Genomic DNA, 18,677 nt, shown 5'->3' with positions numbered 1-18,677 from the left:
ACAGGGCTGCCTCTATCATGGCGACCCCTACTGTACAGGGCTGCCTCTATCATGGCGACCCCTACTGTACAGGGCTGCCTCTGTCATGGCGACCCCTACTGTACAGTGCTGCCTCTATCATGGCGACCCCTACTGTACAGGGCTGCCTCTATCATGGCGACCCCTACTGTACAGGGCTGCCTCTATCATGGCGACCCCTACTGTACAGGGCTGCCTCTATCATGGCGACCCCTACTGTACAGGGCTGCCTCTATCATGGTGACCCCTACTGTACAGGGCTGCCTCTATCATGGTGACCCCTCATGCTGCCTCTGATGGCGACCCCTACTGTACAGGGCTGCCTCTGTCATGGCGACCCAGGGCTGCCTCTGTCATGTACCCCTACTGTACAGGGCTGCCTCTATCATGGTGACCCCTACTGTACAGGGCTGCCTCCATGGTGACCCCTACTGTACATCACCCCTACTGGGGGCTGCCTCTATCATGGTGACCCCTACTGTACAGGGCTGCCTCTATCATGGTGACCCCTACTGTACAGTGCTGCCTCTATCATGGTGACCCCTACTGTACAGTGCTGCCTCTATCATGGTGACCCCTACTGTACAGGGCTGCCTCTATCATGGTGACCCCTACTGTACAGGGCTGCCTCTATCATGGTGACCCCTACTGTACAGTGCTGCCTCTATCATGGCGTCCAATGGTTGTGTCCCAATCCAAAGGCAGCATCCAATGGTTGTGTCCCAATCCAAAGGCAGCATCCAATGGTTGTGTCCCAATCCAAAGGCAGCATCCAATGACTGTGTCCCAATCCAAAGGCAGCATCCAATGACTGTGTCCCAATCCAAAGGCAGCATCCAATGGGGTATAAGTAACTAGTCCAGGCCAGTACAGCTTGGCTAGGCTAGGCTTGTCTAGGCTTGGCTTGGCTAGGCTAGGCTAGGCTTGGCTGGGCTTGGCTTGGCTAGGCTTGGCTTGGCTTGGCTTGGCTAGGCTTGGCTTGGCTTGGTTTGGCTAGGCTAGGCTTGGCTTGGCTTGGCTTGGCTTGGCTTGGCTAGGCTTGGCTTGGCTTGGTTTGGCTAGGCTAGGCTAGGCTTGGCTTGGCTAGGCTTGGCTTGGCTTGGTTTGGCTAGGCTAGGCTTGGCTTGGCTTGGCTTGGCTTGGCTTGGCTAGGCTTGGCTTGGCTTGGTTTGGCTAGGCTAGGCTAGGCTTGGCTTGGCTTGGCTTGGCTAGGCTAGGCTTGGCTCAGCTGTGTATTGTGAATCAGTCCTAACATTTCCTCCTCTGTCTCCTCTCAGGGTTCTGTATGAGTGGAAGGAGAAGCTGAAGCCTGGCTGTCACATCGTCCAAACCACTCCCTCTGGTCGCCCTGCCAACATCAGCAGCTCCTCCTCCCAGCGCATCTACATCACCTATCGCCGCTCCCCGCAGAGCCAGCCGCACACGTCATTGGCTGTCACAGATGTCTGCATCATCATCCCGGGCAAAGGGGAGACACCCCCTCACACCTTCTGCAAGGTGGACAAGAACCTCAACAGTAGTATGGTGAGCAGAATCAACCCATACAATACTATACAATACTATACAATACTATAGAATACAATACAATACTATACAATACTATACAATACAATACAATACTATACTATACAATACAATACAATACAATACAGTACAGTACAATACTATACTATACAATACTATACAATACAATACAATACTATACAATACAATACAATACAATACTATACAATACAATACAATACAATACAATACAATACTATACAATACAATACAATACTATACTATACAATACAATACAATACAATACAGTACAATACTATACTATACAATACTATACAATACAATACTATACAATACCATACCATACAATACAATACAATACAATACAATACTATACAATACAATACAATACTATACTATAGAATACAATACTGTACAATACTATACAATACAATACAATACAATACTATACAATACAATACAATACTATACTATACAATACAATACAATATTATACAATACAATACTATACAATACAATACAATACTATACAATACAATACAATACAATACAATACTATACAATACAATACAATACTATACAATACTATACAATACAATACCATACAATACCATACAATACAATACTATACAATACAATACAATACAATACAATACAATACTATACAATACAATACAATACAATACAATACAGTACAATACTATACTATACAATACTATACAATACAATATTATACAATACTATACAATACAATACCATACAATACCATACAATACAATACTATACAATACAATACAATACAATACAATACTATACAATACAATACAATACAATACAGTACAATACTATACTATACAATACTATACAATACAATACTATACAATACAATACCATACAATACAATACAATACAATACAATACAATACAATACAATACAATACAGTACAATACTATACTATACAATACAATACAATACTATAGAATACAATACTGTACAATACTATACAATACAATACAATACAATACTATACAATACAATACAATACTATACTATACAATACAATACAATATTATACAATACAATACTATACAATACAATACAATACAATACAATACAGTACAATACTATACTATACAATACTATACAATACTATACAATACAATACTATACAATACTATACAATACAATACAATACAATACATTACAATACTATACAATACAATACAATATTATACAATACAATACTATACAATACAATACAATACAATACAGTACAATACTATACTATACAATACATTACAATACTATACAATACAATACAATACTATACTATACAATACAATACAATAGTATACAATACAATACTATACAATACAATACAGTACAATACTATACTATACAATACTATACAATACAATACTATACAATACTATACAATACAATACTATACAATACAATACTATACAATACAATACACTACTGTACAATACTATACAATACAATACAATACAATACAATACAATACAATACAATACAATACAATACTGTAGAATGCAATACTATACAATACAATACTATACAACACAATACTGTACAATACTATACAATACAATACTGTACAATACAATGCTATACTATACTATACAATACAATACTATACAATACAATACAATACCATACAATACAATACAATACAATACAATACAATACTATACAATACAATACTATAATATACACTACAATACAATACAGTACAATACTATACAATACAATACTATACAATACTATACAATACAATACTGTACAATACAACACAATACTATACAATACAATACTATACAATACGATACTATAATATACACTACAATACAATACAATACAATACAGTACAATACTATACAATACAATACTATACAATACAATACTATACAATACAATACACTACTGTACAATACTATACAATACAATACTATACTATACAATACAATACAATACAATACAATACAATACAATACTGTAGAATGCAATACTATACAATACAATACTATACAACACAATACTGTACAATACTATACAATACAATACTGTACAATACAATGCTATACTATACTATACAATACAATACTATACAATACAATACAATACCATACAATACAATACAATACTATACAATACAATACAATACAATACAATACTATACAATACAATACTATAATATACACTACAATACAATACAATACAGTACAATACTATACAATACAATACTATACTATACAATACAATACTGTACAATACAACACAATACTATACAATACAATACTATACAATACGATACTATAATATACACTACAATACAATACAATACAATACAGTACAATACTATACAATACAATACTATCCTATAGTATACTATACAATACAAAACGATACTATAGAAGACAAGGGGTGGGCTCAGGTTGCTGGTCCATATCTATAACATTAACACTGGGCTCAGGTTGCTGGTCCATATCTATAACATTAACACTGGGCTTAGGTTGCTGGTCCATATCTATAACATTAACACTGGGCTCAGGTTGCTGGTCCATATCTATAACATTAACACTGGGCTTAGGTTGCTGGTCCATATCTATAACATTAACACTGGGCTCAGGTTGCTGGTGTATATCTATAACATTAACACTGGGCTCAGGTTGCTGGTCCATATCTATAACATTAACACTGGGCTCAGGTTGCTGGTCCATATCTATAACATTAACACTGGGCTTAGGTTGCTGGTCCATATCTATAACATTAACACTGGGCTCAGGTTGCTGGTGTATATCTATAACATTAACACTGGGCTCAGGTTGCTGGTCCATATCTATAACATTAACACTGGGCTCAGGTTGCTGGTCCATATCTATAACATTAACACTGGGCTCAGGTTGCTGGTCCATATCTATAACATTAACACTGGGCTCAGGTTGCTGGTGTATATCTATAACATTAACACTGGGCTCAGTTTGCTGGTGTATATCTATAACATTAACACTGGGCTTAGGTTGCTGGTCCATATCTATAACATTAACACTGGGCTCGGGTTGCTGGTCCATATCTATAACATTAACACTGGGCTTAGGTTGCTGGTGTATATCTATAACATTAACACTGGGCTTAGGTTGCTGGTCCATATCTATAACATTAACACTGGGCTCGGGTTGCTGGTCCATATCTATAACATTAACACTGGGCTTAGGTTGCTGGTGTATATCTATAACATTAACACTGGGCTTAGGTTGCTGGTGTATATCTATAACATTAACACTGGGCTTAGGTTGCTGGTGTATATCTATAACATTAACACTGGGCTTAGGTTGCTGGTGTATATCTATAACATTAACACTGGGCTTAGGTTGCTGGTCCATATCTATAATGTTAACACTGGGCTTAGGTTGCTGGTCCATATCTATAACATTAACACTGGGCTCAGGTTGCTGGTCCATATCTATAACATTAACACTGGGCTTAGGTTGCTGGTCCATATCTATAACATTAACACTGGGCTTAGGTTGCTGGTCCATCGATAATGTTAACACTGGGCTCAGGTTGCTGTTCCATATCTATAACATTAACACTGGGCTTAGGTTGCTGGTCCATATCTATAACATTAACACTGGGCTTAGGTTGCTGGTCCATATCTATAACATTAACACTGGGCTTAGGTTGCTGGTCCATATCTATAACATTAACACTGGGCTTAGGTTGCTGGTCCATCGATAATGTTAACACTGGGCTCAGGTTGCTGGTCCATATCTATAACATTAACACTGGGCTTAGGTTGCTGGTCCATATCTATAACATTAACACTGGGCTCAGGTTGCTGGTCCATATCTATAACATTAACACTGGGCTTAGGTTGCTGGTCCATATCTATAACATTAACACTGGGCTCAGGTTGCTGGTCCATATCTATAACATTAACACTGGGCTTAGGTTGCTGGTCCATATCTATAACATTAACACTGGGCTCAGGTTGCTGGTCCATATCTATAACATTAACACTGGGCTCAGGTTGCTGGTCCATATCTATAACATTAACACTGGGCTTAGGTTGCTGGTCCATATCTATAACATTAACACTGGGCTTAGGTTGCTGGTCCATATCTATAACATTAACACTGGGCTTAGGTTGCTGGTCCATATCTATAACATTAACACTGGGCTTAGGTTGCTGGTCCATATCTATAACATTAACACTGGGCTTAGGTTGCTGGTCCATATCTATAACATTAACACTGGGCTTAGGTTGCTGGTCCATATCTATAACATTAACACTGGGCTTAGGTTGCTGGTCCATATCTATAACATTAACACTGGGCTTAGGTTGCTGGTCCATATCTATAACATTAACACTGGGCTTAGGTTGCTGGTCCATATCTATAACATTAACACTGGGCTTAGGTTGCTGGTCCATATCTATAACATTAACACTGGGCTCAGGTTGCTGGTCCATATCTATAACATTAACACTGGGCTCAGGTTGCTGGTCCATATCTATAACATTAACACTGGGCTTAGGTTGCTGGTCCATATCTATAACATTAACACTGGGCTTAGGTTGCTGGTCCATATCTATAACATTAACAATGGGCTCAGGTTGCTGGTCCATATCTATAACATTAACACTGGGCTCGGGTTGCTGGTCCATATCTATAACATTAACAATGGGCTCAGGTTGCTGGTCCATATCTATAACATTAACACTGGGCTTAGGTTGCTGGTCCATATCTATAACATTAACACTGGGCTCAGGTTGCTGGTCCATATCTATAACATTAACACTGGGCTTAGGTTGCTGGTCCATATCTATAACATTAACACTGGGCTCAGGTTGCTGGTCCATATCTATAACATTAACACTGGGCTCGGGTTGCTGGTCCATATCTATAACATTAACACTGGGCTCAGGTTGCTGGTCCATATCTATAACATTAACACTGGGCTCAGGTTGCTGGTCCATATCTATAACATTAACACTGGGCTCAGGTTGCTGGTCCATATCTATAACATTAACACTGGGCTTAGGTTGCTGGTGTATATCTATAACATTAACACTGGGCTCGGGTTGCTGGTCCATATCTATAACATTAACACTGGGCTCAGGTTGCTGGTCCATCGATAATGTTAACACTGGGCTCAGGTTGCTGGTCCATATCTATAACATTAACACTGGGCTTAGGTTGCTGGTCCATATCTATAACATTAACACTGGGCTTAGGTTGCTGGTCCATATCTATAACATTAACACTGGGCTTAGGTTGCTGGTCCATATCTATAACATTAACACTGGGCTTAGGTTGCTGGTCCATATCTATAACATTAACACTGGGCTTAGGTTGCTGGTGTATATCTATAACATTAACACTGGGCTTAGGTTGCTGGTCCATATCTATAACATTAACACTGGGCTTAGGTTGCTGGTCCATATCTATAACATTAACACTGGGCTTAGGTTGCTGGTCCATATCTATAACATTAACACTGGGCTTAGGTTGCTGGTCCATATCTATAACATTAACACTGGGCTTAGGTTGCTGGTCCATATCTATAACATTAACACTGGGCTTAGGTTGCTGGTCCATATCTATAACATTAACACTGGGCTTAGGTTGCTGGTCCATATCTATAACATTAACACTGGGCTTAGGTTGCTGGTCCATATCTATAACATTAACACTGGGCTTAGGTTGCTGGTCCATATCTATAACATTAACACTGGGCTTAGGTTGCTGGTCCATATCTATAACATTAACACTGGGCTTAGGTTGCTGGTCCATATCTATAACATTAACACTGGGCTTAGGTTGCTGGTGCATATCTATAACATTAACACTGGGCTCAGGTTGCTGGTCCATATCTATAACATTAACACTGGGCTCAGCTTGCTGGTCCATATCTATAACATTAACACTGGGCTCAGGTTGCTGGTCCATATCTATAATGTTAACACTGGGCTTAGGTTGCTGGTCCATATCTATAACATTAACACTGGGCTTAGGTTGCTGGTCCATATCTATAACATTAACACTGGGCTTAGGTTGCTGGTCCATATCTATAACATTAACACTGGGCTCAGGTTGCTGGTCCATATCTATAACATTAACACTGGGCTCAGGTTGCTGGTCCATATCTATAACATTAACACTGGGCTCAGGTTGCTGGTGTATATCTATAACATTAACACTGGGCTTAGGTTGCTGGTGTATATCTATAATGTTAACACTGGGCTCAGGTTGCTGGTCCATATCTATAACATTAACACTGGGCTTAGGTTGCTGGTCCATATCTATAACATTAACACTGGGCTCGGGTTGCTGGTCCATATCTATAACATTAACACTGGGCTTAGGTTGCTGGTCCATATCTATAACATTAACACTGGGCTTAGGTTGCTGGTCCATATCTATAACATTAACACTGGGCTCGGGTTGCTGGTCCATATCTATAACATTAACACTGGGCTTAGGTTGCTGGTCCATCGATAATGTTAACACTGGGCTCAGGTTGCTGGTCCATATCTATAACATTAACACTGGGCTTAGGTTGCTGGTCCATATCTATAACATTAACACTGGGCTTAGGTTGCTGGTCCATCGATAATGTTAACACTGGGCTCAGGTTGCTGGTCCATATCTATAACATTAACACTGGGCTCAGGTTGCTGGTCCATATCTATAACATTAACACTGGGCTCAGGTTGCTGGTCCATATCTATAACATTAACACTGGGCTTAGGTTGCTGGTGTATATCTATAACATTAACACTGGGCTTAGGTTGCTGGTGTATATCTATAACATTAACACTGGGCTTAGGTTGCTGGTCCATATCTATAACATTAACACTGGGCTTAGGTTGCTGGTGTATATCTATAACATTAACACTGGGCTCGGGTTGCTGGTCCATATCTATAACATTAACACTGGGCTTAGGTTGCTGGTCCATATCTATAACATTAACACTGGGCTCAGGTTGCTGGTCCATATCTATAACATTAACACTGGGCTCAGGTTGCTGGTCCATATCTATAACATTAACACTGGGCTCAGGTTGCTGGTGTATATCTATAACATTAACACTGGGCTTAGGTTGCTGGTCCATATCTATAACATTAACACTGGGCTTAGGTTGCTGGTCCATATCTATAACATTAACACTGGGCTTAGGTTGCTGGTGTATATCTATAACATTAACACTGGGCTCGGGTTGCTGGTCCATATCTATAACATTAACACTGGGCTTAGGTTGCTGGTGTATATCTATAACATTAACACTGGGCTCAGGTTGCTGGTGTATATCTATAACATTAACACTGGGCTCAGGTTGCTGGTGTATATCTATAACATTAACACTGGGCTCAGGTTGCTGGTCCATATCTATAACATTAACACTGGGCTTAGGTTGCTGGTCCATATCTATAACATTAACACTGGGCTCAGGTTGCTGGTCCATATCTATAACATTAACACTGGGCTCAGGTTGCTGGTCCATATCTATAACATTAACACTGGGCTCAGGTTGCTGGTGTATATCTATAACATTAACACTGGGCTTAGGTTGCTGGTCCATATCTATAACATTAACACTGGGCTCAGGTTGCTGGTCCATATCTATAACATTAACACTGGGCTCAGGTTGCTGGTGTATATCTATAACATTAACACTGGGCTCAGGTTGCTGGTCCATATCTATAACATTAACACTGGGCTCAGGTTGCTGGTGTATATCTATAATGTTAACACTGGGCTCAGGTTGCTGGTGTATATCTATAATGTTAACACTGGGCTCAGGTTGCTGGTCCATATCTATAACATTAACACTGGGCTCAGGTTGCTGGTCCATATCTATAACATTAACACTGGGCTCAGGTTGCTGGTCCATATCTATAACATTAACACTGGGCTTAGGTTGCTGGTCCATATCTATAACATTAACACTGGGCTCAGGTTGCTGGTCCATATCTATAACATTAACACTGGGCTTAGGTTGCTGGTCCATATCTATAACATTAACACTGGGCTCAGGTTGCTGGTCCATATCTATAACATTAACACTGGGCTTAGGTTGCTGGTCCATATCTATAACATTAACACTGGGCTCAGGTTGCTGGTCCATATCTATAACATTAACACTGGGCTCAGGTTGCTGGTCCATATCTATAACATTAACACTGGGCTCAGGTTGCTGGTCCATATCTATAACATTAACACTGGGCTTAGGTTGCTGGTCCATATCTATAACATTAACACTGGGCTTAGGTTGCTGGTCCATATCTATAACATTAACACTGGGCTTAGGTTGCTGGTCCATATCTATAACATTAACACTGGGCTTAGGTTGCTGGTCCATATCTATAACATTAACACTGGGCTTAGGTTGCTGGTCCATATCTATAACATTAACACTGGGCTTAGGTTGCTGGTCCATATCTATAACATTAACACTGGGCTCAGGTTGCTGGTCCATATCTATAACATTAACACTGGGCTTAGGTTGCTGGTCCATATCTATAACATTAACACTGGGCTTAGGTTGCTGGTGTATATCTATAACATTAACACTGGGCTCAGGTTGCTGGTGTATATCTATAACATTAACACTGGGCTTAGGTTGCTGGTGTATATCTATAACATTAACACTGGGCTTAGGTTGCTGGTGTATATCTATAACATTAACACTGGGCTTAGGTTGCTGGTGTATATCTATAACATTAACACTGGGCTTAGGTTGCTGGTCCATATCTATAACATTAACACTGGGCTTAGGTTGCTGGTCCATATCTATAACATTAACAATGGGCTCAGGTTGCTGGTCCATATCTATAACATTAACACTGGGCTTAGGTTGCTGGTCCATATCTATAACATTAACACTGGGCTCAGGTTGCTGGTGTATATCTATAACATTAACACTGGGCTCAGGTTGCTGGTGTATATCTATAATGTTAACACTGGGCTCAGGTTGCTGGTCCATATCTATAACATTAACACTGGGCTTAGGTTGCTGGTGTATATCTATAATGTTAACAATGGGCTCAGGTTGCTGTTCCATTTGCTCTTCTTGTTTAATTTATTTCATATCTTCCACCTCCTCCTCTTCTTGTTGGTACAATTCATTAAAAGTTAGTGGATAAAAGAAATCAAAAGCAACTTTAAAATCATCCATGACGAGCTACAGGTGCTAAGACTAGTAGTTGTAAAAGTTGTAATGGTAAGGGGTTGCTAGGTAACGATGTAAACAATGCCACTTTATATGAACATGACCATGTGTAAGTTGTCTCATATATCATGGGCAGTTAACTAACGTTGGTTAAATAAAGTCCACCTGTGTGCAATCTAAGTGTCACATGGTCTATCTCATGATCTCAGTATATATACACCTGTTCTGAAAGACAGAGTCTGCAACACCACTAAGCAAAGGGGGCATCACCAAGCAAGCGACACTATGAAGACCAAGGAGCTCTCCAATCAGGTCAGGGACAAAGTTGTGGAGAAGCAATAAAGAGAGAGCAAAGATAACCCTGAAGGAGCTGTTAAACTCCACAGCAGAGATTGGAGTATCTGTCCATTGGACCACTTTAAGCCGTACACTCCACAGAGCTGGGCTTTACGGAAGGGTGGCCAGAAAAAAAGCCATCACTTAAAGAAAAAAATAAGCAAACACGTTTGGTTTTCGCCAACAGGCATGTGGGAGACTCCCCAAACTTACGGAATAACGTATTCTGGTCAGATGAGACTAAAATGTAGGTTTTGGCCATCAACGAAAACGCTATGTCTAGCGCAAACTCAACACCTCTCATCACCCCAAGAACACCATCCCTACAGGGAAGCACGGTGGTGGCAGCATCATGCTGTGGGGATATTTTTCATTGGCAGGGACTGGGAAACTGACCAGAGTTGAAGGAATGACGGATGGCGCTAAATACAGAGTTTCTTGAGGGAAACAGTTTGTCTTCCAGAGATTTGAGACCAGTACAGAGGTTCACCTTCCAGCAGGACAATGACCCTAAGCATACTGCTAAAGCAACACTCGAGTGGTTTAAGGGGAAACATTTAAATGTCTCGGAATGACCTAGTCAAACCCAGACCTCAATCCAATTGAGAATCTGTGGTATGACTTAAAGATTGCTGTACACCAGTGGAACCCATCCAACTTGAAGGAGCTGGAGCAGTTTTGCCTTGAAGAATGGGCAAAGATCCGAGGGGCTAGATGTGCCAAGCTTATAGAGACATACGTCAAGAGACTTGCAGCTGTAATTGCTGCAAAAGGTGGCTCTACAAAGTATTGACTTCTGGGAGGGTGAATAGTTATACACGCTAAAGTTTTGTTTGTTTGTTTCACAATGCAAAATATTTTGCATCTTCAAAGTGGTAGGCATGTCGTGTCAAAATCAAATGATACGAACCCCCCAAAAAATCTATTTTAATTCCAGGTTGAAAGGCAACAAAATAGGAAAAATTCCAATGGAGGAGGGGGGTGAATACTTTTGCAAGCCACTACTCGTACAACCTCACGCTACAGAAACAGAACATTGGCTCCATTCTGGCTCAGACAAGGCTTACTTACGAGGAGTTGACAAGTGGTGTCCCCCAAGGTTACATTATAGGTCCTATGCTTTTCACCAAATACACGAGGAACAACACTAAGTGTACAAAACATTATGAACACCTTCCTAATATTGAACTCCACCACATTTTTGTCCTCAGAACAGCCTCAATTCGTTGTGGCATTGACTATAAAAGATGCTGGCCCATGTTGACTCCAATGCTTCCCACAGCTGTGTCAAGTTGGCTGGATGTCCTTTGGGTGGTGGACCGTTCTTGATACACACAGGAGATGGTTGAGCGTGAAAAACCCAGCAGCGTTGCAGTTCTTGACACAAACTGGTGCGCCTGGCACCTACTACCATACCCCGTTCAAAGGCACTTAAATATTTTGTCTTGCCCATTCACCCTCTGAATGGCACACATACACAATCAATGTCTCAATTGTCTCAAGGCTTAAAAGTCCTTATTTAACCTGTCTCCTCCCATTCATCTACACTGATTGAAGTTGACTTAACAGGTGACATCAATAAGGGATCATGGCTTTCACCTGGTCAGTTGATGTCAAGGAACAAACAGGTGTTCCTAATGTTTTGTACACACAGTGTATAACTGTTCTACCTCTAAAGAAATGTCCTCTCACTGTCAACTGCCTTTATTTTCAGCAAACTTAACATGTGCAAATATTTGTATGAACATAACAAGATTCAACAACTGAGACATAAACTGAACAAGTTCCACAGACATGTGACTAACAGAAATTGAATAATGTGTCCCTGAACATAGGGGGGAGGGTCAAAATCAAAAGTAACAGTCAGTATCTGGTGTGGCCACCAGCTGCAAAGTACTGCAGTGCATCTCCTCCTCATTTACTGCACCAGATTTGCCTGTTTGTACTGTGTGATGTTACCCCACTCTTCCACCAAGGCACCTGCAAGTTCCTGGACGTTTCTGAGGGGAATGGCCCTAGACCTCACCCTCCGATCCAATAGGTCCCAGATGTGCTCAATGGGATTGAGATCCGGTCTCTTCACTGGCCATGGCAGAACGCTGACATTTCTGTCTTGCAGGAAATCACGCACAGAACGAGTAGTATGGCTGGTGGCATTTTCATGCTGGAGGGTCGTGTCAGGGTGACTCTGCAGGAAGGGTACCACATGAGGGAGGAGGATGTCTTCCCTGTAACGCACAGAGTTGAGATTGACAACAAGCTCATTTCGATGATGCTGTGACACACCGCCCCAGACCGTGACGGACTCTCCATCTCCAAATCGATCCCTCTCCAGAGTATAGGCCTCAGTGTAACGCTCATTCCTTCGACAATAAACGCAAATCCAACCAACACCCCTGGTGAGACAAAACAGTGACTCGTCAGTGGCGAGCACTTTTTGCCAGTCCTGTCTGGTCCAGCGATGGTGGGTTTGTGCCCATAGGTGACGTTGTTGCCGGTGATGTCTGGTGAGGACCTGCCTTACAACAGGCCTACAAGCCTTCAGTCCAGCCTCTCTCAGCCTATTGCGGACAGTCTGAGCACTGATGGAGGGATTGTGTGTTCCTGGAGTAACTGGGAAAGTTGATGTTGCCATCCTGTACCTGTCCCGCAGGTGTGATGTTTGGATGTACCGATCCTGTGCAGGTGTTGTTGATCAGCTGTCCTCATAGTGGCCACATCTGCAGTCCTCATGCCTCCTTGCTGCATGACTAAGGCACGTTCGCGCAGATGAGCAGAGACCCTGGGCATCTTTATTTTGGTGTTTTTTCAGAGTCAGTAGAAAGGCCTCTTTAGTGTCCTATATTTTCATAACTGTGATGTTAATTGCCTACCGTCTGTAAGCTGTTAGTGTCTTAACGACCGTTCCACAGGTGCATGTTCATTCATTGTTTATGGTTCATTGAACAAGCAATGGGAAACAGTGTTTTAAACCCTTTACAATGAAGATCTGTCAAGTTATTTGGATTTGGAAGTACGGAAGTATCTTTGAAAAACAGGGTCCTGATAAAGGGAGGTTTCTTTTTTTGCTGAGTTTATAATGTCTTATAATGTCTTTACCCGTTTCAATCACATATTGTGTTTGTCTGTTTGTCCATGTCAGTGGGGATCCTCGGTGTACCTGTGTTACAAGAAGTCACTGGCTAAAACCAACACAATCGCATACAACGCAGGTAAAGGACTTGGATTCTCTAATGCACAGACAGTGGAATAGGACAGAATATTAGACAGACAGTGGAATAGGACAGAATATTAGACAGACAGTGGAATAGGACAGAATATTAGACAGTGGAATAGGACAGAATATTAGACAGTGTAATAGGACAGAATATTAGACAGTGGAATAGGACAGAATATTAGACAGTGGAATAGGACAGAATATTAGACAGTGTAATAGGACAGAATATTAGACAGTGTAATAGGACAGAATATTAGACAGTGTAATAGGACAGAATATTAGACAGTGGAATTGGACAGAATATTAGACAGTGGAATAGGACAGAATATTAGACAGTGGAATAGGACAGAATATTAGACAGTGGAATAGGACAGAATATTAGAGAGTGGAATAGGACAGAATATTAGACAGTGGAATAGGACAGAATATTAGACAGTGTAATAGGACAGAATATTAGACAGACAGTTTAATAGGACAGAATATTAGACAGACAGTGTAATAGGACAGAATATTAGACAGACAGTGTAATAGGACAGAATATTAGACAGACAGTGGAATAGGACAGAATATTAAACAGACAGTGTAATAGGACAAAATATTAGACAGACAGTGGAATAGGACAGAATATTAGACAGACAGTGGAATAGGACAGAATATTAGACAGACAGTGGAATAGGACAGAATATTAGACAGACAGTGGAATAGGACAGAATATTAGACAGTGTAATAGGACAGAATATTAGACAGACAGTGTAATAGGACAGAATATTAGACAGACAGTGGAATAGGACAGAATATTAGACAGACAGTGGAATAGGACAGAATATTAGACAGTGGAATAGGACAGAATATTAGACAGTGGAATAGGACAGAATATTAGACAGTGTAATAGGACAGAATATTAGACAGACAGTGTAATAGGACAGAATATTAGACAGACAGTGTAATAGGACAGAATATTAGACAGACAGTGTAATAGGACAGAATATTAGACAGACAGTGGAATAGGACAGAATATTAAACAGACAGTGTAATAGGACAAAATATTAGACAGACAGTGGAATAGGACAGAATATTAGACAGACAGTGGAATAGGACAGAATATTAGACAGACAGTGGAATAGGACAGAATATTAGACAGACAGTGGAATAGGACAGAATATTAGACAGACAGTGGAATAGGACAGAATATTAGACAGACAGTGGAATAGGACAGAATATTAGACAGACAGTGGAATAGGACAGAATATTAGACAGTGTAATAGGACAGAATATTAGACAGACAGTGTAATAGGACAGAATATTAGACAGACAGTGGAATAGGACAGAATATTAGACAGACAGTGGAATAGGACAGAATATTAGACAGACAGTGGAATAGGACAGAATATTAGACAGACAGTGGAATAGGACAGAATATTAGACAGTGTAATAGGACAGAATATTAGACAGACAGTGTAATAGGACAGAATATTAGACAGACAGTGTAATAGGACAGAATATTAGACAGACAGTGGAATAGGACAGAATATTAGACAGACAGTGTAATAGGACAGAATATTAGACAGACAGTGGAATAGGACAGAATATTAGACAGTGGAATAGGACAGAATATTAGACAGTGGAATAGGACAGAATATTAGACAGTGTAATAGGACAGAATATTAGACAGTGTAATAGGACAGAATATTAGACAGTGTAATAGGACAAAATATTAGACAGACAGTGTAATAGGACAGAATATTAGACAGACAGTGGAATAGGACAGAATATTAGACAGACAGTGGAATAGGACAGAATATTAGACAGTGGAAGTAGGACAGAATATTAGACAGTGTAATAGGACAGAATATTAGACAGACAGTGTAATAGGACAGAATATTAGACAGACAGTGGAATAGGACAGAATATTAGACAGACAGTGGAATAGGACAGAATATTAGACAGTGGAATAGGACAGAATATTAGACAGTGGAATAGGACAGAATATTAGACAGTGTAATAGGACAGAATATTAGACAGACAGTGTAATAGGACAGAATATTAGACAGACAGTGTAATAGGACAGAATATTAGACAGACAGTGTAATAGGACAGAATATTAGACAGACAGTGGAATAGGACAGAATATTAAACAGACAGTGTAATAGGACAGAATATTAGACAGACAGTGGAATAGGACAGAATATTAGACAGACAGTGGAATAGGACAGAATATTAGACAGACAGTGGAATAGGACAGAATATTAGACAGACAGTGGAATAGGACAGAATATTAGACAGACAGTGGAATAGGACAGAATATTAGACAGACAGTGGAATAGGACAGAATATTAGACAGACAGTGGAATAGGACAGAATATTAGACAGTGTAATAGGACAGAATATTAGACAGACAGTGTAATAGGACAGAATATTAGACAGACAGTGGAATAGGACAGAATATTAGACAGACAGTGGAATAGGACAGAATATTAGACAGACAGTGGAATAGGACAGAATATTAGACAGACAGTGGAATAGGACAGAATAGACAGTGTAATAGGACAGAATATTAGACAGACAGTGTAATAGGACAGAATATTAGACAGACAGTGTAATAGGACAGAATATTAGACAGACAGTGGAATAGGACAGAATATTAGACAGACAGTGTAATAGGACAGAATATTAGACAGACAGTGGAATAGGACAGAATATTAGACAGTGGAATAGGACAGAATATTAGACAGTGGAATAGGACAGAATATTAGACAGTGTAATAGGACAGAATATTAGACAGTGTAATAGGACAGAATATTAGACAGTGTAATAGGACAGAATATTAGACAGTGTAATAGGACAGAATATTAGACAGTGTAATAGGACAGAATATTAGACAGTGTAATAGGACAGAATATTAGACAGTGTAATAGGACAGAATATTAGACAGTGGAATAGGACAGAATATTAGACAGACAGTGTAATAGGACAGAATATTAGACAGACAGTGTAATAGGACAGAATATTAGACAGTGTAATAGGACAAAATATTAGACAGACAGTGGAATAGGACAGAATATTAGACAGACAGTGGAATAGGACAGAATATTAGACAGACAGTGGAATAGGACAGAATATTAGACAGTGTAATAGGACAGAATATTAGACAGACAGTGTAATAGGACAGAATATTAGACAGACAGTGGAATAGGACAGAATATTAGACAGACAGTGGAATAGGACAGAATATTAGACAGTGGAATAGGACAGAATATTAGACAGTGGAATAGGACAGAATATTAGACAGTGTAATAGGACAGAATATTAGACAGACAGTGTAATAGGACAGAATATTAGACAGACAGTGTAATAGGACAGAATATTAGACAGACAGTGTAATAGGACAGAATATTAGACAGACAGTGGAATAGGACAGAATATTAAACAGACAGTGTAATAGGACAGAATATTAGACAGACAGTGGAATAGGACAGAATATTAGACAGACAGTGGAATAGGACAGAATATTAGACAGACAGTGGAATAGGACAGAATATTAGACAGACAGTGGAATAGGACAGAATATTAGACAGACAGTGTAATAGGACAGAATATTAGACAGACAGTGGAATAGGACAGAATATTAGACAGACAGTGGAATAGGACAGAATATTAGACAGTGTAATAGGACAGAATATTAGTGTAATAGGACAGAATATTAGACAGACAGTGGAATAGGACAGAATATTAGACAGACAGTGGAATAGGACAGAATATTAGACAGACAGTGTAATAGGACAGAATATTAGACAGACAGTGGAATAGGACAGAATATTAGACAGTGTAATAGGACAGAATATTAGACAGACAGTGTAATAGGACAGAATATTAGACAGACAGTGTAATAGGACAGAATATTAGACAGACAGTGGAATAGGACAGAATATTAGACAGACAGTGTAATAGGACAGAATATTAGACAGACAGTGGAATAGGACAGAATATTAGACAGTGGAATAGGACAGAATATTAGACAGTGTAATAGGACAGAATATATTAATAGGACAGAATATTAGACAGTGTAATAGGACAGAATATTAGACAGTGTAATAGGACAGAATATTAGACAGTGGAATAGGACAGAATATTAGACAGACAGTGTAATAGGACAGAATATTAGACAGACAGTGTAATAGGACAGAATATTAGACAGTGTAATAGGACAAAATATTAGACAGTGTAATAGGACAAAATATTAGACAGACAGTGGAATAGGACAGAATATTAGACAGACAGTGTAATAGGACAGAATATTAGACAGTGTAATAGGACAAAATATTAGACAGTGGAATAGGACAAAATATTAGACAGACAGTGTAATAGGACAGAATATTAGACAGACA

At 39.5% G+C, this 18,677-nt stretch overlaps 1 protein-coding gene across 1 annotated transcript in view; it reads left to right on the top strand.

Moving 5' to 3' along the window:
* Positions 1-18,677, top strand: part of LOC118382582 (C-myc promoter-binding protein-like) — a 144,215-nt gene that overhangs the window by 18,593 nt on the left and 106,945 nt on the right. Inside the window, exons 4-5 of the mRNA XM_052501501.1 lie at positions 1,296-1,542; positions 14,218-14,287. Coding sequence (XP_052357461.1) covers positions 1,296-1,542; positions 14,218-14,287 — 317 coding nt within the window. The remainder of the gene's footprint in view (positions 1-1,295; positions 1,543-14,217; positions 14,288-18,677) is intronic.

This window comes from Oncorhynchus keta, unplaced genomic scaffold (genome assembly GCF_023373465.1).
Source record: "Oncorhynchus keta strain PuntledgeMale-10-30-2019 unplaced genomic scaffold, Oket_V2 Un_contig_1381_pilon_pilon, whole genome shotgun sequence".
Lineage (NCBI taxonomy): Eukaryota > Metazoa > Chordata > Actinopteri > Salmoniformes > Salmonidae > Oncorhynchus > Oncorhynchus keta.
The sequence above is the reverse complement of the archived record's forward strand: the minus strand, read 5'-3'. Positions and strand labels throughout refer to the sequence as shown.